General features: G+C 37.8%; 1 protein-coding gene across 1 annotated transcript in view; it reads left to right on the top strand.

Moving 5' to 3' along the window:
* MAN1A1 (mannosidase alpha class 1A member 1) overlaps positions 1-27,969 on the top strand; it is a 139,356-nt gene that overhangs the window by 43,747 nt on the left and 67,640 nt on the right. Inside the window, exons 3-4 of the mRNA XM_084203257.1 lie at positions 1,702-1,817; positions 12,658-12,738. Coding sequence (XP_084059383.1) covers positions 1,702-1,817; positions 12,658-12,738 — 197 coding nt within the window. The remainder of the gene's footprint in view (positions 1-1,701; positions 1,818-12,657; positions 12,739-27,969) is intronic.

Raw genomic sequence — 27,969 nt, 5'->3', positions numbered from 1 at the left:
TCTCATATGCTCAGGAAAAATATAGGTTGCTTAGCCAAGTTTAAAAGAATATTTTTCCTTTAATATTAGAGAAGGGCAGCCAAGTTCCAAATAAGCTCTTGGAGGATATTATGTTTTTCTTACCAAAGCAGACTGCAGTTTTATTAGCGGAATATCTGGGGGAAAATGTAGAGATTCCTTCCTTCAGAGTAGGAAAGTGATATTCCAAAAATGGGTGGTATAAACAGCTGCTAAAATAGAGAAATTATCTGATTCTGTTACATGTACCAAATAACTGTTGTAACAACCTCAAATATTATTTTGCTTAAGATGGTAGAAATAGAAAATTATTTACTACCTGGAACCTTAATTTAAGGAAATTATGTCAATCGTGCTATATAGAGCTCTCCAACTGCCTCGCTGTTTCCTGTGGAAACAGAAACCCAAGAAGGCAGTGAACACAAGAATTGACTGATAGAGTAGCTTTCTTTCTTAAATATGAAAAACTGAATTCTGATGTTTGATAAGTTTGCAAAATTAAGTTTACTTTTTCGTCAGGTATTTCCGAGACCAGAGGATAATCAAGTTCCTTAATTAGTTGTAGCTACTATCTTGTTATTCCCCTGGTACAATCAATTCTAGAATGAGTAGTCAGCTATTCACCTGACTCATTAGCCCTGCTGAGGGAGACAGGGATTGGACATAATGACTTTCTCTTTTGATTGCAACCTAAATTATTTTCTAATTCTAAATGTTTTCTTCTGTATCAGAGTCTTCTCTAAAATATAACAGTGGTCTTCCTTTCATTAAGAAAACTGCAGGAGCCAAGTTAGGAAGTGAAAGTCTTAGTAGAGTGGTCAAAATTGAATTTTTGACATTATCCCATAAATAGGAATTGAAACTCTTCCTAGACAAAAATGGTATTTTGAAAAGGTCAAGGTAAATTTGGAGTAAGCATGGAAAAGTATTTTGAGTGACTGTGTTTTCTTGAACCCCACCGTCCACATTAACCTTTCAGTAGAGGATGATGAACATTTAATCCATTCCAAAGCCAACATACCGATGATATTTCATCTTGCAGTGTTAGGTCAAGGCTGGCTCTTACCCAGCTCTGTAACAGAGGTAGAAAGGTGCCATTTTTGCAGACCACCAGAACTTGCTCTGAAAACCAGTGCCTTGCAGCCCTTCCTGAGCTGACAGATCCATGTGTGCAGGTTTGCCTTTGCCTCCCCCAGTGCTATCTGGTGCAGGCTCTACTTCTTAAAGGGCTTTGCTAACTAAAATGGGACCAGTGCTCACCAGCTTCTTAAAGCTTTATATATATTTTTGAGTATAAAAACAAAAAAGCAGCTGATTGTTTTCATTCCAAACTGGAAGAAAGAGGAATTTCTCAATTACCGAGATTTACTGGGTTTTATGTCATTTTACTGTGAACTGTTCTGGTTTAAAATGCAAAGATATGGCTGAAAGTACAGTGCATTAGAGCAGCTCTTCAAAAGTTCATTAGTGGAAGAAATGCTTAAATATTATGATGTTGTGTTGCGGCATGGGAATCAAAGTAAGGGCTGTGAATTACTAGTTACCACTTGAATGCTTATGCAACCAGTTTTTAATTGGATTAATTGAAATTGGATTTTGAAATGAGAATTAATTTAAATTAATTAGATCTAACTGCAAAGTCTTCTGTTGGAAAGTAAATCACTGGCTCTTCATGTATTTCAGGTAACATACAAGGAGCAACAATCGTGGATGCCCTTGATACACTATACATCATGGAAATGAAAGAGGAGTTCAAGGAAGCCAAGGAGTGGGTTGAAAAAAACTTGGATTTCAATGTGGTAAGGAGCATTGCTGATTAACTTTTAATGCTCTGTTTAGTCTCCAGGGGCCAACTGAGGACTGGGTTCTTGGTATTACAAGCATAATGCAAGGCTAAAGAATTTAGATTATTGATAGATAAAACAAGGCAGGAAGCTGGAAGATGGGAAATCTACTGCTCTGCTTATATGCTCTTTTTCAATCAGAGAGATTTAGGTAGATGGAAGGCAATGAGCTGGACTGGAGGAAGGAAAATATAAATAGAGTATTTGCCATTATAAAGCAAAAACCTGCCTTTTCAGCTTCTCTGGATAGAAGAATTGGGACCCTTCAAGGATTAATTTTTTCATTATACAAACCCTTTACGTTTTCCCTTTGTGAAATCTTCTGCAGATTTCAGTTGTGTTTTACTGAAAGGTACATGCCATACATACTACTTAGGTTCCTTTGTCTACTCCAGTAAAGTTGAATATCACGAGTTAGGCTGAAGTATTGGCAGAACTGAGCTGCTTTACTCTTAGGAAGCATCAGGTCCTCACAGCTGCATGTACAAATCACCCTATTAAGTGGCAAATATGCAGCTGAGGGCAAAGTTCATTATTGAATTTTTATTCTAGAAAGGCCTTGAACAAGTAAGAATCTCTTCAATTACATGGCAAAGTCCTGGGTTTGGTATTTATTTTTTTCTCTTTTTTTCCTTTTGGTTTTTTTTTGGGCCAGAGGATTTATCATTGGGGGCAGAAAGCTGATGAAGCTGATGAAGCACCTCTGATCAGTGTAGTAAAGTAAGCACAGTACACTGAGCACTTGAAAGCTCTTGTAGTTGACATGCTTAATGTTAGAGACACTTTCTGAAAACAAAGTACTCTTTCTAATAAGGTATGCAAAAGTCAGGTTTAATTAGGGTCTCTTCCATGCTTGAAAATTAATTATCCTTTTAAGAAGGAGTTAATAAGAGTGGATCTAACGTAGTTTATATAAGCAGCAATTTAGTATGCATTTATATTTACATTTATAATGTAAATAGAGGATATTAAACAGTGCTCCTGTGTAGTGTCAGAAGCCTGAATGACATACTAATTTTATTTTGTGCATAAGAATTTTTTTCCCTAAAGGTATTTTTGTAATACTAAATTCCTGTCTTATTAGCTTGGTATTATCAAGATGTTTAAAAACCAGGATAAGACAACAGAAAATAACAAACTCCACTTAAAAGGATGAGCTGAGCTCTACTTGGAGGAACATTGTAAAGCTTTGTAGAGTGATTTACATTATTAACTTGAAAATCTTTGGGTTTACATATATCTTGATATATTTCGTACTGGAAACTTTTAGATGGTATTGGCTACGTTTCCTCTTTTTAACACACCTGGTTTTTCTCTCAGTAATGCTTATAAGCTAAGAAAATGTCAGAAATTTCATATTCCATTAGTTGTTCAATGCAGGAGTCAAGCAGATTTACCAAAGCAGCTTCACAGATAACACTGTTGTGCGTCACTAACACTATATTGTTACTGATATTCCTGTAAGTAGCAGCCTGGAGTTCAACACCTCACAAAATTATTTTCATAATACTTCATAATCATATGTAATTGAATTTTGCATTGGCATCAGCAGTGAGTAGATGAATTTTCACAAACTGGAACAAGGAAATTAAAATAAATAACTGTAATGCCAAATTTAATAATGTATGTCCATTTGTTTAATGTCTGGATTGTTGGAAGCTACTCAACTTGCACTTTTGTTTATTTTTCCACTTTAGGTATAGATTTTAGATTCAAATGCCATTTTGTATTTATATCTTACAGTTTAAAGAACAGCAGTTCTCTTTTGTGTTTAAGTGTTTATCATGTATCAGGCCTTATGTGACATATTCTGCAAAAATGTTATGTACACTATTACTTGCTTCTCTTTTAGAAACCTTTGTCCCATGAAAGTGATTTATTTGGAATAACTGACTCACTGACATATCCCTAAGAGTTATTTCTTTTGAATAGTATAAACTTGTGTTTGATGTTTCTGATCATTTCCTGGCAGGGACTGCTTAATCAGCATATTTGGCATTTATTTGCATAAGTAGGATATGTTTTTCTCTTCATTTTTTCTTAGAACCATGTCTTTCAAATCTTTCATTTTCTTTAAGATGTTCTTTACAAAAATTGCTGTGACTGTATTCTGTAGCAGAATTTTTTCTCCTTATGTTCTCTCTCAATGCAGCTGGATATAGGAAAATTTTGCAAACTCCAGAAGATAATCACCAAACTATTTGGCCAGCACTCACACCTCAATATCTGATCATAAAAGTTGCCTGGTGTCACTTTGCAAAGTAGGCACTAGTTCATCCACATGAAAGGATTTATGGAATAAAGATGACCTAATGGGAAATGGCAACGTCTCTTTATGCGTTAGATTTCAATCTCGCAGTTCAATGAATTGGATGTCAGGGTTGCTCTTCTTTACCTTTCTGAAGATAGGTTTTGATTTTGAGGGAAAACTCTAGTTAAGTCAGCAGCACCTTTCTTGGCAAACTTGTGCATTTTAGTAAGCTTGTCAGTGGGTATGTTTCAAAGCTTTCCCTTTCAGACTATAACACAAGCTATTTTGATTACAGCTACAGCTGGTAGCCCTGTGATTTTATAACTGATACCCACACTGCAATGCTTGGAGCTTTTTTATGTCACAACTGCTGACTTTTTTATTTTTTATTTGAAACCTTGCAGAAGTTTGAGCTAAACTGAGCCATTCCTTCAGGAATTATGTTGCATTTTATGATTCTGTCAATATTATAAGAGATGTAGACATCCTTTTGGAAAGAGATGACATTTGCAGTGGCTAAATCCACGGTCTTAGCTTTGAGTAGCACAATGGATATGTGCTCTGTTCTCTGTTAAATCACCTCATCTCTCTGGGGGATTCATCTTTGCTCTTGTAATTAATATAGCCAAGGCTTTGTTCTGACCTCCCCACGCAGGCTGCTGCCCACACACCCCTTCACAGTGCACAGCCCAAGGCTGCAGCAGCTGGGCTGGGCTCTGTATCAGCAGCTTACAAGGCAGGAAAAGGGAACCAGTCTTTCATGGGATTCTTAGGGAGCTTGGCTGTTTCCTAGCTACAACTATGCATGCTGCCTGCTCCTCTGCTCTTATTTTTTCTTATTTGTTTCAGAAGCTGCACACACACAGACAGAGCTTTCTGAAGGGTTTCTGTAGCACCACCCCACTTCTGCTTCACAGTGGGGAGGAGAAAGCTATTGGTCTCTCTAGTCCAAGAGCCAAATAACATTGAATACCTGCTTGGGAAGAGAGAGAGAGGAGAAGGGATCTTGATGAGGCAAATGAAGGGGTCAGGTGTCAGGGAGTAGTGGTAGGAGCTGAGCCCCGTGGTGGAACAGTGAGGGTTTGGGAGCTGTTGAGGATTGGAATCCATGGTGCTCTGCATCTACGCCCAAACACACCCCAGGACCCTGAGCATGAGTGACCAAGTGATCCATCCCCCTCTTCTTCAGCCCTGCTAAACTCCTGTGCTAAAGGGCACTCTCGCCTGTACTGCCTGCTGGGAGCAGTCCTTGGTCTGCACGGTGTCCTGAAGCATGTCTGGGCAGTGACTGGAACAGGGGCTCACACCAGGAGCAGAAGGTGCTGGCAGTCAAATTGTACGTGGGACAGGGTTAGAATTCATACCCTGACCAACTGACCAGCTGTCTGAGGGAAGTGTAGCCAGACAGGATCGGACTGGGAACAAGGGATGGAGCAGAAAGCCAGCACTTGTTCAGATAAGAGGGAAATGATGAAAGTATGAAGGCCATTTCATCATTTGCTCTCAAAGACAGGTACTAAGGAATGGAGGAACTGCATAAAGAGAAGGGAATGAGGAAGAAGGTGAGGGTGCCCTCAGTCCTGTGTCCTACCAATGCTCTTAAGCATCGGTCAGTCACTGTAACTGATTTTATATGCCACTTTTGAACCTTGAAGGCTAACTTACAACTTCTGACTTTCATCTTTGTGCTTAGCTCAGCAAATCTGAGTGTCTTTCAAAGAGGTTTGGTCAAGCAGGTTCATGCAACCTAGAAATTTTGTGAGTGACATGCCTGTTATTTGAGAACTGGGAAAGAACTGGTGAAAGTGGAGAAACTTGAAGTTATGGGGTTTTTTTCTACTGTCATGGATAGACTAGCATACCCCCTTTGCAAGGTCCCAGAGCAGCAAATATTATTTGCATAAATAAGTCTTCCAGCCTTTATCATTAACTCAGCTCTATCTGTGGTGTGGCAGTCAGTAACAGTTCAGACTTCCAGACTTGTTTGCTTATTTCAAACTTCAGCATTTGCAAATCTAAATCCTACTCAAATCTACAAATCTAAATAACTACCTATTCTCAGACTGTGTGTATTATGATTGACTTGTATTTAACAGTCCACAGCCTAATGTTCTAACTTTGAACATTATCGGTTTTTGGCTCTTTATTCTTGGTAGTTTTCCTCTTCAAGTGAGAAAATCAGAAATTTTCCTAATACAACTATTTGGAACAGTTTTCCCATTTCAAAAAAAAAAAAGAGCAGAAAAAGTTGTGGGTCACAGAGAAATCTTAAGAAAGCCAGCAGGTGAAAATGGTTCTTTAGTTTGTGGGACTATTTGATTACTAGTTTGCCATGTAACTTATTGGTACACTCTAAATGCCAGACTTCAAAGTGACTTGATTTTGTTTTGATTATGTGTAAGAACCAGTTTCGATGGGCTAAAAGGAGATCCTGCAAATTCATTACTAAACACAGTTCTTTTGCTGCTAGAATTTATTAATGCCTTCAGTAGCACTTTATTTGTGTGCCTGTTGAAGATCTTGCAGTTTGCCATGCAGGGACTACAGCAAGGTTAAATAACTTGTTATGCAATAACCAGGCTTTGACACTTGTGATAAAAAGGTTGCTAAGATTGTTTCCCATGTCTTAGGGAACTGAATATTTTAGCAAGTTGCCAGTAACTTTCATTTGTGGAGTATGAATGAAACTTTTCCCCCCCACAATTGCTGGTAATTAAAATCTTGTTTAATTCCAATAGTTGAAAGTGAGCTATTGTAGTACTATCTGTGACTCTATCGTAATTCCTGGGCTGCTTAAAAATGCTAGGATTTGTTGCTGTTCCCAACCTTTGTGCTTCAACAGGGGAATATTATTATTTAATAGAAATAATAATTACAAGTTCATCGCATTTCACAGGAAATGTGGGCCCTTTGTGTCCACTTTTGAGTCTGGAATTATATACATTATTCAGCATTGTTCAGTACAGGCTCCCTGGTGTTCTCTTGCACAGCTTGTTAAACTGCAGGGTATGGGCTGCTTGCCATGGTGTGTGTGTGGGGGGAGTTGCTATATTCCTTCCACACAGAGCAATGGATGGAAATGCAGATGAGGTGGCTGAAGTTCTATACACCCTTAATGATGCAAGAACAGGAGAACCAAAGCAAAGAAAGTTTTGGAAGGAATCTTTGCAATAGAGAAGACAGAAACCAATTATATGTTAGGATTTGTGGCATTATTTCTTGCTATCTTTATAAAAACTAAGAGAGTTAGCTCTTTATCAAATGTAAATTAAGGTGACTTGTTCATTGGGAATACATTCATTTTCTCCAGCTGAATTTTGAATGACAGAAGATGTAACCAGTGCTGCTGGTGAGTGCCTGGTGGATAAATAAAATAGCGTTGTGTTTCAAATGTTATGTTTATAAGGGAGGGTGACTTCCCATGAGAAAATCCAGATGGAAATCATTTTGGCCTTGGTCTGTGAATGTGGAGAGGAAGATTATCAAGAATGAGATGCAGTAAGGAAATTATCCAGAAGGATATGAATGCTGATTTTTGGGAAGCTGGAGGAGTTCAATAGGGAAAGGCCTTCAGGAGAGCCCCATTGACAGTAGTTTGTTGTCTGGACAATGTTTTCAATATTAAATTCAATATAACAGCTGTTTGAAGCCTCAGTAGTTTACCAGTTGTACTCTTAATCATCTGGTTTAGGGAAGGGTGAGGGAAGTTGAGTGGTGAGATGCAGCTGAGATCAAATTGGCCCTGTCATAAATTTGCAAATAAAATAGAAATGCAGAGTAACACAGGCTAACTACTATAGGTCTTAGCACTTTATTCTGCCTGCCCCCTCCCCATTTGTATATATTTATACTTGTTGCTTTTTGACAATGTCTTGCTAAGGCATTGTCATTCTCCCTTTCTTTAAAAGGAGTTAGTATGATAGGTTTCCTAGTTATATCTCTAATTTTCTCCAGCATCTTGAGTGTTTCTGAGCTATGGGTTTTACTCTACTCAAAAAGCAATTTTAATGTAACTTTGGTGTTATGTGTCTAGCCAGTAATGTAAAGGATGTTGTATGTCTATGTCAAAATAATTTCATCTTTAGAAATTAATCAAGGAAATCAGATGAAATTCCTGAAACTCATCACAGCTTTGCTCTCGCACCATATATTGGATTCACACATTGCTTTTTGTTTTCTATTTATTCTCAAGCACAGTCATCAGAACTCACAATTTCTCTGGATCTTGTATAGTACTTGGACTATTCCATCTATGGTTCATATAGTGAATGATAAAATATTGAATAAATAAAAGATGAAATACCACATTACTCACATTCAACAATTAACAGAAAAGCCCTGGAATTAAAACAAAAACATGTTATTCCCAACACATGTAACTCTTTTCTAGTACCTACAGACTTTCAGAATCCTTTCTAAAAGGGAGGCCTGCAAATACCAGATCAGACTGATGTTAGATGTTAGCACAGATGAGATGTGTACTAACAAAAGTGTTTCAGGTACTCTCATACACAGAGCACAGTCTATTTGGGGTACTAATGTAAAGACCATAAGACTGGAAATTATATTTATCCAGCTGTTCAGAGCTGTCTTTTGCATTTGGTACCTTAAAAAGGGAACATCTTAGTCATCTTGAAATATACATGTCCAGTCACTTTGCCTTACAGAATTTCCATTAGAAGCAGTGGAATAAATTCAACCACTTCTCAGATTTGCTATGTAGGTGATGCAATAACTGTTTGAAGGAGAAGGCTAAATTTAAAATAAAAAATAATTCTCACCTCTACAGATGGTGAAGTAGAAATTTTGGGAAGTTCAGATGAAAGTTTTTCTGATATATTCTAGTACTGTTAAATGAATCATAAGGTATTCATACACAGGTTGATCTGAGAGCAAAATAAAAAAATAATATTGCTTACTTAGAATTTTACTGCGTAGAAATATACAGACTTATTTGTGCAAACTGTATGTGGATGATTAAATGTATGAAAAGAGAATCATGATCAGGGTGTGGCCTTTTCAATGTGTCATATCATACAAAAATTTTAAAAATCAAACCAGGAAGAAGGGTACATTTGGTGCAGCAGAAATCTTCTACTTTTAGGACGAGTTCATTTTTCTTCACGCAAACTTTCCCTCACAAACTTTACTTCACAAAAATATGTAGACATGTTTTCTTAACGTAAAATTATAAAACTTTCATTGTTTTGCCATTTACAGTTATTTGTGTGCTGAGAATAATATTAACCTGGTACAATGAGTTTAAGAGTAACTATCAGGCATACAGATTTCAAATCTACCATTAATGAAATGGCTGTTTCAGTGTTTGTCTGCTTCAGTGGCTTGCATAAAGATTTTGGTAAGGGGCAAGTATTTCAAATGAAGGTTCAGAGGTCCAGGTGACCTATTGGGAATCTGATGACCTTTGAACAATGGTTGCCTTCAAGAAATGTCCTGGAAGATCACCCCTTCAACACATGTTCAGTATTGCAGTGCAAATAATCTTTGTGGCTCAACAGTAAAACCTTTATTCAAAATATTTCCAAGTAGTCCTCTTGTCTGTAACTGATTTCCAGAAGCAGATGTCAGTGCACACATACTGAGACTTCCTTAAAGGGCCTTTGCACTCCTTGAAAGATAGCAATGGTTTTGTGAGTTAAGTGGTCCTATTTAAATCCAGAAAGGCAAAATGTAAAGTTCTGGAGACAAAATATTCAGGTCATACACCACTCAATTTACTTCAAGCAATTGAAAATCAAAAAGTAATTTAATTCAGTTCTCAAAGGAAACACAAGTGTCTGGGATATCTGATTAACTCATTTCCTCATCTGACACCTACCTCTTTACAGCTTCAACCTTCCCACATCAAAGAAAGGTACTTGACATGTGCTAAGGCTCAGGATTGAAATGGAAAGGACCTGAACTTCTGAAGAAGGTTCCCATATTCATATTCTCATACTATTCATAGGAGTTTCAGCTAGCTCAATCTCCACAGAAGAGAAGCCACCCCTTTCACTCATTTGATCATCCTTTCTTCAATCAGATCAGGTCAGGTCAGGTCAGCCTTTCTTTAGTCAAATCAGTTCTCTGATAGCTGTATTATATGTTGGATTTCAAGGTAGATTTCTGTATTTAATGTACGTGTACTGTAGTTCCCACACAGGTAGCCTGATTAGCAGGTGAACAGATGCATCATCTAATTAGTTCAGATTTCTAGAGAATTTAAATGTTTTTATATCCCCCTCCCCAGGTTTAATGTGGATCATGGCATAATAAAAAAGCATGCAGAGGAATGTTGAAGTTGAGGTGAATATCTGTTTCCATTTGCCTTATTGCTGCATTCAGTGAGAAAATGACTGAACACTTGGAAAGAGAATTAACAGATTTGGGAAAAAAAAGAGTTTTGGAAACAGAAATTAAGCTGCAGAAATTAAACTTTGTTGTTTCTCTTAGAAAGAATAGGAGAGGAGCCGTGGGGGAGAGCAGTGACAGAGGAGAAACTGCAGATTTCTAGATTACTCAAAATAAACTTGTAAGAGTGTTATGCTCTGAACACTGCAAGACAGCAAGATGATTTTGCAGTCTTTATCCATGATGCCAGTCTGAGTTTTCAAGAATCAGACATGTGTGATGGCTTTACTTTGTCAGCCCCTTTGAATTGTGTTCACGTGTATTAAAAAATTATACAGGCACACACATACATACTATATTAATTATGTATTAATCAGAGTAATTCTGAATGGAAATTATATCCTCTTTTTAGAGGGGCAAGTGCAGAATACATTTTAGAGGAGAAAAGTTAAATTCCTGAGTGTAAACCAACAAGCATTGTAGCAAGCCCAAGAGTGTGTTTTGAAGCCTGTACCTTTACAATTTACAAAAAACTCACCAACTCTGCAAGGGGTCTCGATACCTTTTCTTAATCAGAGCACCTTGGAAACAGAAAAGCATGAAGTAATATTTCTGTTAAGTAGCCCAGTGCTGGTTTGTTTGTTTGTTTCTGTAAAGGCAGTTTGTTGCAATTCAAAATCCATAAAAAACGGAGCAACTTCTTCCCTCCTACGTAAACTGACATCTAAATACTTAAACTGGAAAAGCACAAAACCTAGCTAAATGAAAAAAGCCTGCAAGCCTTTCAGAAGAAAATCCATCAGCTCCACCAGGCATTGATTTATATTAAATATAGTTATAGTGTATGTTGGCAAATAGAAAATGGAAAAGTGACTCAGTAGAAGCAAGAGTAACCCAGAACATGTGAAGGAAAAACGCCTTTTTTATATGCCCAAAATTTTGGGACACTTGGATACCTTTTTCTGCAGAAATACAGAAATATAAAAAATAGTATTACATAAAAAGGCAAAAAATTAAGAAAAGTTCACTAGATCAACTTTTTAACTGAATGCCTTGAGTGGGTTAAAGGGTATGTGTTGGGATAAAATTAGAATTGCCTTAATAAAGAACAAAAGCATGTGAGACTTAGATTCCTCATTTATGCTTGAATTTCAAAAGGAAGGGAAGAATGTACTTTGAGTTTTGAGATAGATACTGGCTGGACCAAGTCTTTATCATTAGTAAAAGATTCATCCATGCCAGCTGTAATAGCAAAAGATCATTTTCCTTGTGAATACACATAATGATTACACTTTTCCTGAGCATGTAATTAACTCATTCTAGTGTTACCTTCACTTTTGCAGTAAGCTGCATTTAGACTGGAGTAGGAGAACACTTGATAGGACATTTTGATAAGTGCTGATCTGTCTGAGATGGCGTGAGGGGAGATAGTGTGGGACATGTGATCCAAGAGCACTCTCTGGGCAAATGCTGAATCACCTACAAGGAATGATAAATACTTAGATATGTGTATTTAGAGAAAGCCTTATAGCCCAACTGTGTCCTTCACGTTCTCTGAATATGATTTCTTCGGCAAGGTTTTTCTCTTGAGAAGCTGAAAGACAGCAAGAAGTCTCAGAGAAAAGAAAAACAATTCTTACCTCATTTGCTTCTCTTGTGTTGTGCTCATGTAGAATGTGTTTAGAAATTTACCCAAATTGATTGCTTATTTAGACTCCAGTGTGAGTTGTTTTAACTCATTGGTCAATTGGGGCCAAGCTGTGTCAGAATCTAGAAAGAGTCACGAGTTTTCATTATTATCTTTTTAGCGTTTGGTAAGTATCTTTTCTGTATTCTTTAGTATAGTCTAGTATTCTTTAATATAATATAGTATACTAAAGTAATAAATTAGCCTTCTGACAACATAGAGTCAGTTGCATCTTTCTTCCCTGCCACGGGGCTTGCCGTGCACTCACAATACCCAACAGAGGAGATGAAAAGTTGAGCAGGATGAGGATAATGAAGAGGATATTTTGTCAAAGTGAGGAAGAGTAAGAAATGCTTTAAATTCTTATGTTGTCCTTCCCTACATCTTCTTTTTTTAGTGTTTTGCTATTTACAGCTCTTGTGCCTTAAAAACTGTACATGTATATACATATATAAAAACAAACCAAACCAACCTTTATATAAATAAATTTATGTTTATTTCAACAGAATGCTGAAATTTCCGTATTTGAAGTCAACATTCGTTTCGTCGGTGGACTACTTTCGGCTTACTATCTTTCAGGAGAAGAAGTAAGATGGTTTATCTGACATATCATCATCTATATAAGTCATTGAATTTAATTTTAATAATTTTATTTATCCAAATTTAAGAATAATTTTATTTATCCAAATTAAAGTATAATTTTATTTATCCAAATTGAAGAATTTATCCATTGTTTAAAACTTTGAAAGTGGCTTGTACAATGGAGACCAGTCCAATGGGTCTTCTTGCTTCTATTGCTGCTGCTTTCTCTAAGTCCTAAAGCTATTGCTTCATTTAAGTGTTAAGTGATATTTCAGGTTTTTTCCTGAGTGGGAATCACACCCAGTACATCTTCTGGCTTCCTGCTAGAGTGTGTAATTATGGAGTTCCTATTATATGGTAGTGGTAGGTTTGGTGCATCAGCTTCCTGCTTCCCAAGTGGGTTTCAAGTGTATCCTTGATCTCGTTTAAACTCTTACTTTCTGTTTGCCTACCTGAACCTGAGGCTTCTGCTCACATGGAGAAGACATGTTAAGAAAGAAAAGGCAGCTGTAAACCTATATGTGAATGTCTTTAAAGCATTAATAACCCATGAATCTCTATTACCTGTCATGGTTTCTGGAGAGAATGAGGATGCAGTTTCATCTTAGAGCTTTGTCTAAATGCAATTACTTGTGTAATATTTTTGGAGAAGGCCAAAGGAGTCACAGGTACCATTTTAAATGACGAGTATTGTGATATTTTCAAGTTTTAGCTTGGCAGTTGAAAAGTCTTTAATCTTACTAGTTTAAATTCTTGTTTCTGTCTCTGGATTATAGTAGTATTTTGTTGCAGGATTACACAAGTTAGTACTCTTTAACCATAAGCTGAATTTATTGTTCCTTAAATCCAAAGCAATTACTGACGGAAACTCCACAAATCCAAGCAAGTTTTTTTTTTTTCATAAGTAAATTTCCCAAATACTAGTTGAAGCTGTCACTTTATATTAATTCTATGGCTGTGCATGGTTATTTTTTGTTAAAATTTATCATTATGTTAAAGCTGTTTTAGCAGGTACTGCTGGGTCATGTACCTGACAAAGCGGTTATAAGGAGACAATGTTCCTCTGACACTTTCATGTCTTAACTAGATTTACCTGCTTATTTCAAGTGGACCTGTGCTGAATGTAGATGGTATGGAAAAGACATTCATGTCTTAAAATGCTCAGGTTTTATTATTTGAATTGTCTTATAATTTTGGGGGAGAAAAAATGCAGTCAGACACCTAACAGTAATGAAAAAAATTGAGAGGTGCTTGGGAGCTGGTGTCTGGATCTTTGCTAGATATTGTTTTACTTATGTTTCTTCTCTTTTCACTGGAGATCTACTTGGGAAATGGGTGTGGGATTTTCTAGCATAACCTATTGGTACACTTTAATTAACCAGTCCTGACAGAAGCAGAGGATATTTCTTGGCAAACAAGCTGGTAGATGAATGCTCATGGGCCTTTACATCAAGTGGCAGTTTGTCTGCCAGGAAATCCATTGTCATCAGTGCTGGTGATTTCATATGTATGTTGATGGTTTATGTCCTGTGTCTGTTAGTGTGCAGTCTCACTTTCAGTCAGCGTGTATAGTGTCTCCTAAATAACACCTACTCATTGCTTCTCAACCATTCCTTCATCCTCAGAGAGGCAGTTTTACCACCACCTCTCCAGCTAGATTGAAAGCAGCATTTGTGTTCCTGTAAAACTCTTGCACAAATGAAATGAGGAGATAGCTGAAGCACAAGAAAGTGTTTCACACAGTGGATAATTAAATGGAACTCTGTGCAGTAGAACATCAGTGATAAAGGATGCTGGTGCGCATTCTAAGATTGATGGACTCAGTAATGAAAGTAAAATGGCCTCTTACATACAGAGAAGAGATGTATTATTAAGGAGGATGCCAAGCTCTTGCAGGCCAGCAAGGGCATCATCCATGCTTGCCACTGGTTCTCACTCTCTCTGCTAGACATCTGCTGTCCAAGACAGAACAATGTCCCTAAACAGTTCTGGTGGCTTGGAGAGTGCAATTCAGCATGCTCTGCCTTCATCAGATTCGGGGAAACTTCATGGTTTGTCTCCTAAATCCCAAGATGTTGTGGCAATAGCCAACCTCTGCCAATGGACAGAATGGGATACATTATGGGGGTGTTATGCATCCCCCATTGGCAGAGGTTGGCTATTGCCACGGCATCTTGGGATTTAGGAGACAGATCGTAAAGTGTTATGGGTGTCTCCTTCCCTGCTGCTGCTGAGAGGTGTGGAAAGGCCTAAGGGCCCCAGAGGCTGGCTGCCACCATAGGAAATATATCTTTAATAATCTGTTAGTCCATTACGTTAGTGGGTGTTCCTGAAAAGGTAGCACAATCTGTATGCACACTGATTGAAGGATTAAACTTCCTCAGTTAAAAGCTCAATTAATTCTTTATCAGATTAACTACTAAAAAATCTTATATTTGCTGTGCTCACTTACCCGTATTCTAATTAAAGAAAGCTATGTTTCGGTAGAAGAAGTGATGGAAATAATTATTGTTTGTGCTTCTGAATTACATTTCCATGGGTAATGATCCAAAGCTGCAACACATTGTATGTTCCATAATCATTTGTAAGTCTAACTAATCACGATTAAAGAATATGCTATCATACTGAGTAGTTCCTAAAACATCCTGCTCACATAATAGTTCATTTAGATAAAGTCACCAATGTGAATCATTCTAAAAATGAACAAATTGAATACTTTACCCCTTGATAACTATAAGTGCTGCTCACTTGCAAATAGAGCCATGAGATGCTTTCTGTTGAACCTCCTACAATTTCTACCTTACTAGAATTAATATGGAATACCTTCAAGTGCTAGAAATGTCATATGCTGGGTTTTTTTTCCCACTGTGGTATCTGTCTAAACCCAAGTCAAAAAGAGTTTCAGTCAAATATCAACTTCATTTGTAAAATAGCTACAAGTATCAGAAAGCTTGATTTTAAGATGAATAACTGTTTAAATGCTGCTCTCTCTCTTTTTTTTTTTTTTGTTCGTTGTTTTTTGGTTTCTTTTGGGTTTTTGAGTCCCTAATAATAATACTGCACGTGAATGTTTTTCTTGGTATTTTTCCATAAGTCACTGCTAGTATTGAAAAGTTTTTGTTTGTATGAAGTATCTTTAGGAAACTGTAATATGATAGATTTTTCCCACAGGACTGGGGCAGATTTTTTTTTCAAACTTTCTTGATCATTTGTTCAAATTAACCTTGATTAAGTACAAGACATGTCTTAGAATCTGGGAAGATTCCTCATTTAAGCAATTTTTTTTGCTTTGAAATGAAAAATAAAATGTAAGGGAGAAATTTGTTTTACCACTGCCTTGCTGTATACTTGCTAGTTTGATGTTAAATTTTGGTATACCAAGGGTCAGGAGTATTGCATGCAGCAAGGTCCTCTGTTCTGCAGACCCAGGTATTTACACTTCCAAGTGTAGTCATATATGGAGATAATTTGTTAACTTTTGGAGGAGGACAACACTGAGCCCTCTAATAGCAACTAAGATCTTCCTTGGAATTCATGGAGATGACAAACATTACTTCTGAGCACTGTAGTTTTCACTGCTGGGAATAGCTGTGATGCTGGTGCTTAAAGTTGTGGTAAATGTGTGGCCCTGCTCTTAGTCCAGTCGGGTTGGTATGTTCTCTAGCTCTTCTGATTTCCTCATAACTGGCTCTAAAAGGCACTGCTAAAGCTAAGTAATAAGGGGACTGTTCTACTTGAAGGTAGATTCCACAGTCATGGAATACATTGCATAGGCAGAAATGGAAGGAGCTTTTAATTTGCTGTTTGTGTGAGCAGCAAAAAGTTAATCCAAAACGCTCTGAAGTGAATAAGGAGGCCATGAGTTTCAGCTTCAGCTGGTAATTTCCCAGATTCCTTTGAAGCTTTTCTGTTTTCTGAATGGGATAAGTAGCTTCTTTTTTTTTTTCCCCCAGAGTTAAAATATTTTGGATGCAGCAGCTGTTCTTCCTGTATAATATGCTCATATTGCCATTCTTCTTTGCCATGGCATGAAGCAAAAATGCAACAGATTTGTACTTTTTTTACTGTGGCAGGATAACCTGTTCGAAGGAACACTAATTTATTCTGATCAGGGTGAAGGAGTAACAAAAACAAACCAAAACAAACAAATTAACTCCAAAAACTCCCAAACCAAAAAAAAAATTGGAAAAAAATCTAAGCTGTTCTTCATGATGATAGGTGTTGGACTTAGAGTTTCATCTGTTACTCTCTACCAGCTGTTAATTAGAGGTTAAAAAAATGGGAAAATGTTATGACATACTTAATTAGTTTATATCTGTATTAGGGTTGGAGTTAGAGTGCCACTGTTCAACCTCAGTTGATGATCTTGGCTTCCTGTCTGACTTCAGACAGACCTAATCATTGCTCCCTGTAAACCACCATCCCTCAGGATTGTCAAGCTATCTTACTAATGAGGAGCAGGAATGAAATAATGATGCAGATGCTATTGATCTCCAACTGCCTTTGCCAGGCTGACCACAGAAGATTGCTGACTTCATATAGTGCTGAGACATTTGCAAAATTTAGCTGTAGCCATTCTTTCTGTCTCTGCCTCTCTTGAGGAGGTGTCTCTTAAGAGAGAATATTTAAATTCCATGAATTAAAAAAAAAATCCATCATTTGGCAGTCTTGAATGGTAAGAGAATTAAGCTTTTGTCACCTATACAAAGGTATTGGCCTTTTCTGCAAATTGTGATTAAGTTCCAGTGTATGTGCCTTGGAGATCTGAGCTCACCAAGTGTGAGCGCTGACCGCATGTTTTATCTCCTGCTTCCTCTCACTTAACTTGACACTAGTTAACAAGAGGACTTTTCCTTTTATGCCTTGGAAGCTTGATTTCTAATGCTGTTTGAAACTCCAGGCATACTGTATCAGCTTGATCACTTCTCTGTGAATGCCACTTAATTCTTCCCTAATCACCTTCACAGACTGGCAGTAGAATTCCCTCTGTGGTACAGACTAGAAGACTTCAATTGCCTGTAGCTTTCTACAGCCTGTTTTCAGATTTGGATCCTGTTTCCCACCTACCATCCATCTGCTGCCACTTTTAAGTAATACATCAGTGTTTCAGTGGTGTCATGTTTTAATTCCTATAGAGCTCTGAAATGATCTTTATGCTCTCTTTCATTTTTCTAGATTTATGATTTTTTAATTTGGTATTTCATTGAAGCATTTCTGGAGCCATTCAATTTGGAAGTGACCTCGAGAAATCTTTTAGTCCAGCCTCAATATTGCAACAGTCCATTAGGCTTATTATTTGAAGAACCTTCTTGTATGGGAACATTTCCCTTCAAGACCAAACACTGGGGCAAGTTTATCTTTCTAGCAAGGCTTTGGTTCATGCTTTGGCTGTGCTCTTTTAAACAGACATCTCCTATTGTTTCTCCTGGCTCTCTAGCAGGCTTCATATTTCTTTTTTTTTTTTTTAACTTTAAACACTTGTTCTTCGAAAATTACATTTAGCCTGACTTAAGAGTTTTCATTTAACTTGTCAGTTTCTGTATTCCTTACTTGGACTCAATATAGTTTTACTTTTAAGTACCTTCTTTACAGTCAAACCAAAAGAAGGTAAAAGTCATCTGAACCTTTTGATTTGAGATTCTTTTGGGCTCTGAACCTCACCTTTTGTTCTCCAAATCATCTCCAAGCAATTTAACCTTGTGGCTGTTTCTTTCTTAGTTCATTTCAGCTGGTCATCTTGATTCTCTTTCTAAACTTAAACATTACCAAAGTGAATCTTTTTTAAAAGAACGTATTGAATTGGGGCATGTGGCCCCTGTTGACAGTAATATGTCAAACTAAGAGCTACTTTTTCTCCTATAGACTCTGAATTTCTGCAGAAAGCTGTCGTTACACTGTATAAAATCAAGGTTTATATCAGCTCTGATGTAACAGCCTGCTCAGGGACAGAGAAGGATTTAAAATCTCCTCTGTTTCCCACAATCACAGTCTGTAATCTCCATTACTATTTCAGCCTCTTCTCCACCTTTAATAAATCTAATGCTGTTCACTTTCTGTGCTAGCTGCATCAAAATGTACTGCAGAATCCCTATGGATTCACATCCTGGAGATAACCTTGACTCCTAAGATTTTCTTTTGTGTAGACTGCTCTGCCATTGCAAGCAGACTGCCCTTCTTCAGTCTTCTATTTGTCTCTTAAGTTCCTGCAGTGCAATTACACTGTCACTGTTGATGAAACCCATCTCTCTCAAGCAGGTTCCCTTTATTCCAGAAGTTTTGTCTTTCCTAACACTTCTGTCCCCTCTGTCCCAGTGCTGCTTGCTCAGCTGCTCTGTTCAACTGTGCTGCTCAAGCTGACCCCACACTTAATTCTGAAGAAAAGTGGAAGAATGGTAACAGAGTTGTGCATTTCCAGTCTTGCACTTAATTAAGATGCTGCTTCTAGGTTTTCCTTCCACTCTGCTGTGGGGTTACTGAAACCACCCAGGTGCACATTGGCAGGGAACTGCTTCTGGGGTCGAAGTACCTGCAGCCTGATGGAGACTGCCCCTGTACACAATCAGGCACCACCATCAGCTACCATCACCAGCAGGTTCTGTGCCTCAGAATGAGGGCCCTCTGGCTACTCTGCTAATGTAAAGTGGGAATAGTGGTGATTTGCCTTAATTCAGTGAATTGCTGTCTGCTGGAGTCCAGCAGTGGGTATGTTTTGCTTTTGTTTGTCATCATTTTGTTTGTCTATCGGTGTGAATACCCAGCAGGGGACTGAGAAGCTGTGGTGACAGCCTGCTGCAGCTGCTATAACTAAGCCTGCTATGAAACCAGGAATCAGAGCCCTGATTTTGATCTGAGAAACATCAGTTCAGAACTCCATCCTGTACATAACTTATGTTCTTCACTTTAATTGGTTTCCCATTTGCCTAGCAGAAAAGGGTTTGTTTGGGGGCTTTTCTCCAAATAACAAAAAAGTTTGCTTTGTTCCATGGTAAACCTATTTGACATGTTTTTGCATTCATATGTTGACTTTGGAAATAAGAAAAAAGTTCACTGCTCATTACATTAATTTTAACTAAAATTCCTGCTCACCTCCACACTACTGTAGGCTGATGGTAAATTGCTAGAAAGAAGAATGGATTATAATGAGACCTAAGAAATACTGGATTGTGATTGTAACAGCTGGTGTATTTGACACAAGCTCATGAGCTATGTTATTAAGTAGAATTCAAGCAGCTGAGAGGGAGCTGTTTGTTTCTTCTGAGGATTTGGCTTTCAACTATCTCCTGCAGTTTCACTTCATTCTGGTTCTACAGAACAGTTGGAAAGAGAATGTCTGTCAGAAATAGTAGTGTGAGTGCTTTCCCTTTGAGCAGCAGCTCTAGGTAGACCCTAAAGAAGAGTTCTTTGCATGTGGGTTGATATACTGTACAGAAGAAATTACATGCTATTAAAAGTCTGTCCAGAATCACCAGGCACCTGCAAAGAAGTTGTTTCTAAGATATTTCTCTTTTATTTATCTCAGTTTCCAGTTCTGTCACTTAGCAGCACAAAATGCAGTTGCAATAACAAAGAAGAGTAAAAGGAGGGTAAAAGCCTGCTGCCTGGAGAGGTGGTAGAGTTGCTGTGCAGATTTAATAGAAAATGTACACCATATACTTAGATACAGGGTTCAGTGGAGCCATTTGCAAGCAGCATTTAGATTGTTGCAAACATCCTACTCATATCTAAATAACAATCCTTATGTATAATACTACAGCAAAGAATTGTAATTCTTTCTGCAAATGAAAGCAACAAAAAAAATCTCAGTGCTGACAGTGGGAATAGACCAGCATGAATTTATACTGCTTAAATTCTGAGCTATGTGAAATGTTTGGGAAGTGTATTTTCTCTGTGGATGTGGTATAAACGTTCAATTAGGTGATAATAATAGATGTTATTGAATCATTGTACTGATTTTTTACCCAAAAAAAAAAGTAAATATGAAAATATTATTTTACTCTGGGTGTGGAGAAACTCGTCATTTCTTCATCTAAATATTTCACAATGTATAACTAGTGTATGGGAGATTCCACTTTGTGCTTTGTCTCTGTAAACTGAGTCTGAGGTTATTTTTCATTAAGTTGGGAGTTAAGCAGGTGATAACATCCTTCTCTTAATAGCTTAAAGCATAAACCATCCAGTAGAAGATTACCACATTTTTGATTCTGTTGGCAGCTATGAAGATATTCCATCAGATTCCCAAAGCTGACTTTAGCAAAGAATCTTTCTATCTTCATATCTCTTTTCAAAAATCTGAATTACTTCTAGTAAAAAATATGTAGGCATATTCTTAATATTCTAAATACATTTTGAGTGAACAGAAATGTATGATGCAATTTGGGAGGCTTCCTATCCAATTAGCTCTTTAAAGGATCAGATTAGAAATTCATTAGAGAACACCACTTTGTGCCACCCACCAATTCTGCTGCTTCAAGCTAACTGAAGATCATTGAGAAGATTGAATGCCTGAAATCAGAAACAGACAGGCATCATTGCTGCTCTTGCATGCTCTTCATATCTCCAGCAATAGGTAGAGATAATGGCATCCTTGCTGCAGGAGAAACAGATACTCGTTTTAAAGTCTCCTTTGCACTTGCAACACATCTTGCTCAGCAGATCAAACATGAGGCAGATACAAATAAGGTTCATTTGCTTTAAGTTAGCAGCAACTCTTGGGATCAATTTATGGTGAGGGCTAATTGTCCTGTGGATTTTTTTTGGCAGAATCAATTGTTTGTTATTTTCAAGCAACAGAAATCTGAAATATTTGTAAGATGAGTAGGGAGCTTTCTCTCCCACCTTTCAAAAACTGCAGGAAGCCACATGCTTTGTTTGCCATTAGTAAAAACGCAACGGTTAAATAATGTTGGTAAATGTTGTGGTTGATAAATGAGTCCAGTTGCTGTATCATCTGTGCCAAAAGCTTGCCTCTGCCTTACTCAGACTGTGTTTGCACCCTCTGTGCAAATGATTGAGAAGGAATTTGGAAAAGATGCACACATAAAAAATCCTGTGCCACTTCCAGCATGATAGATGCCAATGGGGCTTTGTGGTTTTGGCAGGTGATTGCCCCTAAACAGAGCTGTCATGAAACATTTGAAAAACAAATCTTTGCTTTCCTCCAGTCGGTAAATGTACGGGTTCATTTTGCCCAGGGCTACGCGCACAGAATTGGGCAAACTGCAAACTTTTCTTAAGCCACAAACTGAGAAGAGGATGAGCATGAAGATTTGAAAGCTGAAAAGGAGGAGTGGTATGTTAGCGCCAGTGTCTCATACAAATTTTGTTTGGTTTCCTCAAGAAAAAAAAAAAATTAAAAAATTAGAATGTAGTTAAACAGCAGATTCGGTTTCTTAGCTCACTGTTTACATTGCAAGTCTTCTGTCAACTCCTATACAGGCTTCTGTATTCCCATAGGTGTTAGCTGGTCAGCCATCTGACTCTTTAATTTCCTAGTAAAGGAAAAGATACAAGAGAGGTCAGGAGGTGGTAAAATATTCTGAAGAATTTGGATTTTATGTGTTTAGCTCTGATGTTCTTTACTCAACATCTTTAATTGCTGAGATTAACCCACCCAACCCTGATGAACTCCTTCAAATAGTAGCTAATTAAAGCAGTTCAGTATGAGGGCACTCTTGTTATTCCTCTACATGAAGGCTCAAGAGCTTGTTTTAACATCCAAGTCTTATGTAAACTGACATAACTCTAAAGCAAACAAGGAAGATCACTCCAGCAGCAGTGTTACTGGAGTAGAGTCAACCTTCAATTAACAAAGAGCTGTCTTCTTTCTGGCATAAAGGGCCGGTTCTGTTGTTTCTGGTGTTTCAAATGCATTGAACTACCAAAAATACTCTGTAACTAGTTCATCTGAAGAACTAGATGTGTCCTGTTTGTTTCTTTTCTTCAGTCTTTAGGCAATCATCTGCTATTGCAGGCTAGGCAAAATAACCATACTAGTTGTTTTTGGAAGCTGGTTCAGTCCTGTTACTGCTTTAAAGTTTTGTTGTCCCTTGGGGGCCAAGTTGTCCTTAATTTTTGCAAGCATGACTAGATGATTTTACAGTCCAATAGACCCTAAGGATCATCATGTGAAAGGGATATGCTATGAATTTCACTCCCTTCCCTTGTACTTTAAAAACTCTTTTTTTGTTGTTTTCTTCAAACTAACAGCTGCAGAACAAAGTCAGCAGCTTAGAATGCCGTTTTTCTTAAAGGATGCTATTTTCCCCAACTTGCTCTTAGAAACATTATTCATTGTATACAGACAATTTCAATCTTTTTCCTTTTATCATGCAAAACTAGTGAAAAACTGAAACCTTCTCATCAGCATTTGCTGCTTGCAGGGTATCGCTTACAAACATGGTTCAGTCTGTGCTCAGCCTTTTCTTTCCAGAATTGCTTTTATTTCCATTTATATTCTAGAGGGAAGAATAAATAATCTTCCTGATTCCAGGCAAGATTTACAACTGCTGTAATGCTTTGGGCCATCATTGCCACACTGCTGCAGGAAACTACAGTGGTGGTTCTCATCACGCCTGAGCAGAATTAGTTCGATGTTAAATGCCATCAGCTTTTCTAATTTGCTTGAAGGGTCTGTCTTAAGTTAATGTGGTTATTAACTGACCCAAGGTCAAAAGTAAAGATTTACTGAGATAACGAGGAGGACTTACTCAGCCATATTTTTTTCCTTGATAGGCTGTGACAGTTGGTAATAGAATTAATGTGTGAGTGAAGCTGGTGACTAAGATGCCCTTTTTCTAAATCATACTTTGAAGACTTTTTTTCTATCCAGATCCAACTTGAAATTGCAGTTAAGGTACTCTAATGTTTTAACTTGCATGCTATTAAATATAGAAATAATTTAGTGAAGCCTGAAAGGCCTTCTCTCTAGAAGTGGCTACGTGTAGTGTTCAGTGTATTAAAGTGTATTAAAGAATAATATAAAGCACGACAGCCATGTAATGAGTTTTGTTAAAAATTGAGAGAGTTTACATGGTTGTCATGCCTTCTTTTTTCCTCTCTTGCTTCAAGTGGGGGCATGGAAAGCAATGTCCACACGCTAATATGGAAACTTGGAATCTTTATTAATACTTCCAACCATTGTTCCCCTTTAATATGTTCTGCATTCAAAAATAGTGTTAATCTTTAGAGAATACAATTTATGGCTGTTTAATTACAGGGATGGTTTTGAGGTTTAGCTTAAAAAAAGTAAAAAATTTTAACTGCAGGAAATTCAGAGAAGCAATTGAATTGCTCATAAATTTGATGTGCTGGCAGCCGTGGCGCTCAGTCAGAGCACTTGTTTCTGAGTCTTTAAGAATTGGAAATTCTTATATTTTAGGCAGTTTAATGACTTGTCCAGTAAGAGAAATAGTCTTACAGTAAACAGAAAGGAATTGAATTAGTCTGCCTGATGATTTAACTTACAGCATAAAAGGAGCTTCTTAAATCATAGTTCTCTCTTGAAGCCTCCTGTTTGGCTTACATACAAAGAACTACAAGAGTTCACATCTCTTATATTTAATTTAAGGAAAATATACAAGCACTTTATTCAGGCTCATTTTGATCCTGTCCATTATTCATCAGACAATTCAATGACTATTGTCTGTCAGAGAAATCTCAGTAATAAGAAAGAAAGCACTGAGTTAGGAAACCATCATCTTTTTGTCCTGTTTGTCCTGCTGTATAGAGGAGGATTTTTATTGGTACATTACTTATAAAAAAAGCCATCTAGATGGTATGTCAGAGGTGTTGTGGGGAAAGGAACCTGCAGAGTATGCTAAATTTTAACCTGTTCCTCCCCTTGAAAAATAACTTAAGAATGTGTCAGTGCAACTGTTGGTGCTGCCAAACTCACCTGTCATGGGGTCAGGCTCAGCTGTTCACATGGTTGCAAATCCAAGCTGCTCTTACCCAAATGGCACATTCTCAATCCCATTGTTTTTAATGGAATTGACCAAAATAAGTTTATTTGTGATCTGAGAATCCACTGAAACCTGAGGGCTGCAACAGCTAAAACAGTTGATTTCTGTCCCATATGTCTATACAAGTGAGATAGAAGCAGTCTGTAGCTGCTGGTGGTAGAGAAATTCAGTGAGAGAGTTTTGTGATCCAAAGGCTTGTTCATAAGTGATCCATGCTTGTTCATAAGTAATCTAACAGAGGAACTGTTGGCACTGTCTTTGTGATCATTCTACTTTTTGTACTTGTGATCATTCTACTTTTTTCCACTATCTGTGATCACAAAATCTGGAAATTTCTGTGTTGACTTCAATCCTAGTATAAGGATTAAAAGAAGCACTTTTCTGTTTAAACATGGGACAGCCATAATATACAACACTAATTTCCATTGAATACTCATTATATTTTACATATGTTTAAAGAATATAGGAGACACTCTAAAATAGTAGTGTTTAATTTAATTTATTCTCCTTGTATCCATGAACATATCAAACTAATGGGCATGGAGAGGAGCATAGGGTCTCTGGCAGAGGACATTAGAGTAATGCAAATTAACCCCTTAGGCTTTTGGTGTTTAATCAAGACTGTGTAAAACCTGGAACTCCATAATTCTGTGCCTAAAATCATGGCTTGTTTTTAAAACTTCAGTATTCAAACATGTCAGTCCTTGTCCTTGGAGATATTCCAAAGCTATCTGTACCCATTCATGTTCCTGGGCATCAGGCTCTGGGGGCCCTGCTTGAGCAGCACAGCTGGACCAGATGACCTTCAGAACTCCTTCCACGCAGGTCTCTTCCAACCTCAAGCAGCCTCCTGTGAAATCTCACTCACAGCTTCATAAAAACACAGCCCTTGGCCATGTGGAGCACTTTGCATGAAAACAACGGGGGAAAAAAACCCCTTTTCTTCCTTACTGCTCCTGCACTGCTGCTGCAGCCCCAGCACTCTTGCTGTAGAGCAATGGGAGTAACTCCAGAAAGAAGAAACCCTGAGCTGGCTGGAGAACTCCTACTCTGTGCTACCTCATCTCAGGACACCATCAGTGTACATTCTAACCAATTGAGGAGCAGCCTCTGAATGGGACAAGTAACTGACTTAAAATACTTGTGATGATGTCAGATTAAGGCTATGTAGTGATTGAGGAAGACCGTCTTTTTGAGGGCAAACAGAGCAAAAAGAGCAGTTACTTGTTCCACTTGTTCAGTGGGCTGCTCAGGTTTGCCAGTGGTCAGTTCAAGGGAGATGGCAGAATATGGGAAACCCTGAGTTTTTGGTCCCTTTTATCCAAGGAACTTTTTGATTCAAACTGATGACAGTAATTTCATTAAGCTGTTGTTCTGGTGTTGGAGTAAAATATTAAAGTGAGTGAATGAAGTAAGGAAAAAAATTAATGGAAGACCAAATAAAGCAGGCACCCTTGGTGTCCTGTTCACATTGTTATACTTGTGTAATTGATTACCATCGCTTAAAACTCTTGCCATTAGTGCCTGGAAGAAACTTGCAAGTGTCACATAACATTGGCTGAAACAAACAGCTGCCCATTTGCTGCAGAATTACCATTAAAAATAAAATAGAACTCCCTTTATGTACACAGAGTGATTTTAGCCTTTTCTATGCCTGCCACCATGGTCTAGGATTGTCATTTAGAGTGAAGGCATCATTCTAAATCACGTAATGGTATTGGAATTAAAATATACAGTCAAATTTACAAGCCTAGGAATGAATCTTCTGAAAGCATTTTATGCTGCATTGAGGATGTAGTTTTTGATTCCCCATGCAGTTTATTAGGCTCCTCAACCCCACCCCCTGCCTTCACACAGATGGTGTTGCAAATCACTCCTCAATGGTCACCTGCTTGAAAGGAAAGTTTCATATGCAAAGTGCTGTTCTTTGTTTAGTCATGATAGCTTGCAAGATATAAAATGAGGCAGCTATTTAAATTTGTTGTTACAGCACTTGAGCTGGGTACACAAGATTAAATAAAAAGAAAATTAGGAAGCAGATGCTTGTGGCTTAACAGAAGAATTGAGCTAAAAGATACTCTTTGTTACTGCTGGATATGAGTAATTTTACTAAGGCAGCTGTTTCCTTAATCAGGAAAAACACCAACCTCTTAAGATGACATCCAGATGTTTTCTCTATCACTTCACAATATAATGAGTTTCCATTTTATATGCCATATTTTTAATTTCAGTTGCATTCACTTATGTCCAATATACTTTCAAATGCATGTATCATCTTCCTGAACTGTAGAAGACCTCGCTACTAAATGCATGACGTATTCTGTACTCTTGGCATCCTTGCCTGGTGTTAGTCCACAAGTTGCTTCCAGGGGTGACAGTGTCTTACACCAGCATCCAAATAGGTGAATACTGGACTTCCACAGGTTGGAGAGGGCTTATTTTGTTGGAGACAGAGGGGCCTTGGGAAAGAGTTTTTAGCGCTAGCATCTCTTCATACTTTAGTTGTACAGTTGTATGGTGTCTCTTAAGTGGTGCCTGTTGTTCAAAGCAGGATATACCACAGCGTTAACTCATATGGGTTAAGATCCTGTTCCTCTTATGTGGATATTGTGTAAGAACAGAGATTTAAAACTTCCACTAGCTCTTAGATGTGGGCTCAGTCTTCCATCATGGCTGCTGACACTTTTAATGCCTGCTAGCCTGCCATCTGTCCTTGCTTGAAACAATGCTTTGTTTGACTGGAGACCTGCCGTTCCAGGCTTTCTATTGCTGATAGGACACAAAGCTGGCAGCCCAAATCTTTGACGCTCATTTGCTGACACTGAGCTGTTTCATAATTTATGTATTTGGGGTGGTGTGGTATTTCAGACCCTTAGGATTTGAGCACAGTTTCTGGAGGTGTGAGCCTTGTTTACCTGTACCTGGGGCCTCGGGAGCCGGCTGCCAGCGCTCGGTTAATCCGTACGCGTGCGGTAAATCCAACCCGCTACTCTTTGTGCACGCTGCTTATCACACCTCTTGAAAAATTAAAGCTGCCCTGAGTCTGGGGTGAGGCATTCTCGAAGGCTTTTGTGAGTAACAAATTCCTTTTGTTATTACAGGCAATCATTGCAGTTTGTTTACTGCATTCATCACCGCCTTTTCTTGAATTATTGCGGCAGGGATATTATTAAATGGTTGGTTCATAAGCTCTCCAGTGCTAATGGGTTGTAGCTAAGCTTCTAATTGTTCAAGTATACATAAGCTTTAAAAAAACTGAGCTTTTTGACATTCCTA

Source organism: Fringilla coelebs (genome assembly GCF_963513975.1).
Source record: "Fringilla coelebs genome assembly, chromosome: 3".
NCBI lineage: Eukaryota > Metazoa > Chordata > Aves > Passeriformes > Fringillidae > Fringilla > Fringilla coelebs.
Note: the sequence above shows the minus strand (reverse complement) of the source record. Positions and strands in the feature narration are given on the sequence as shown.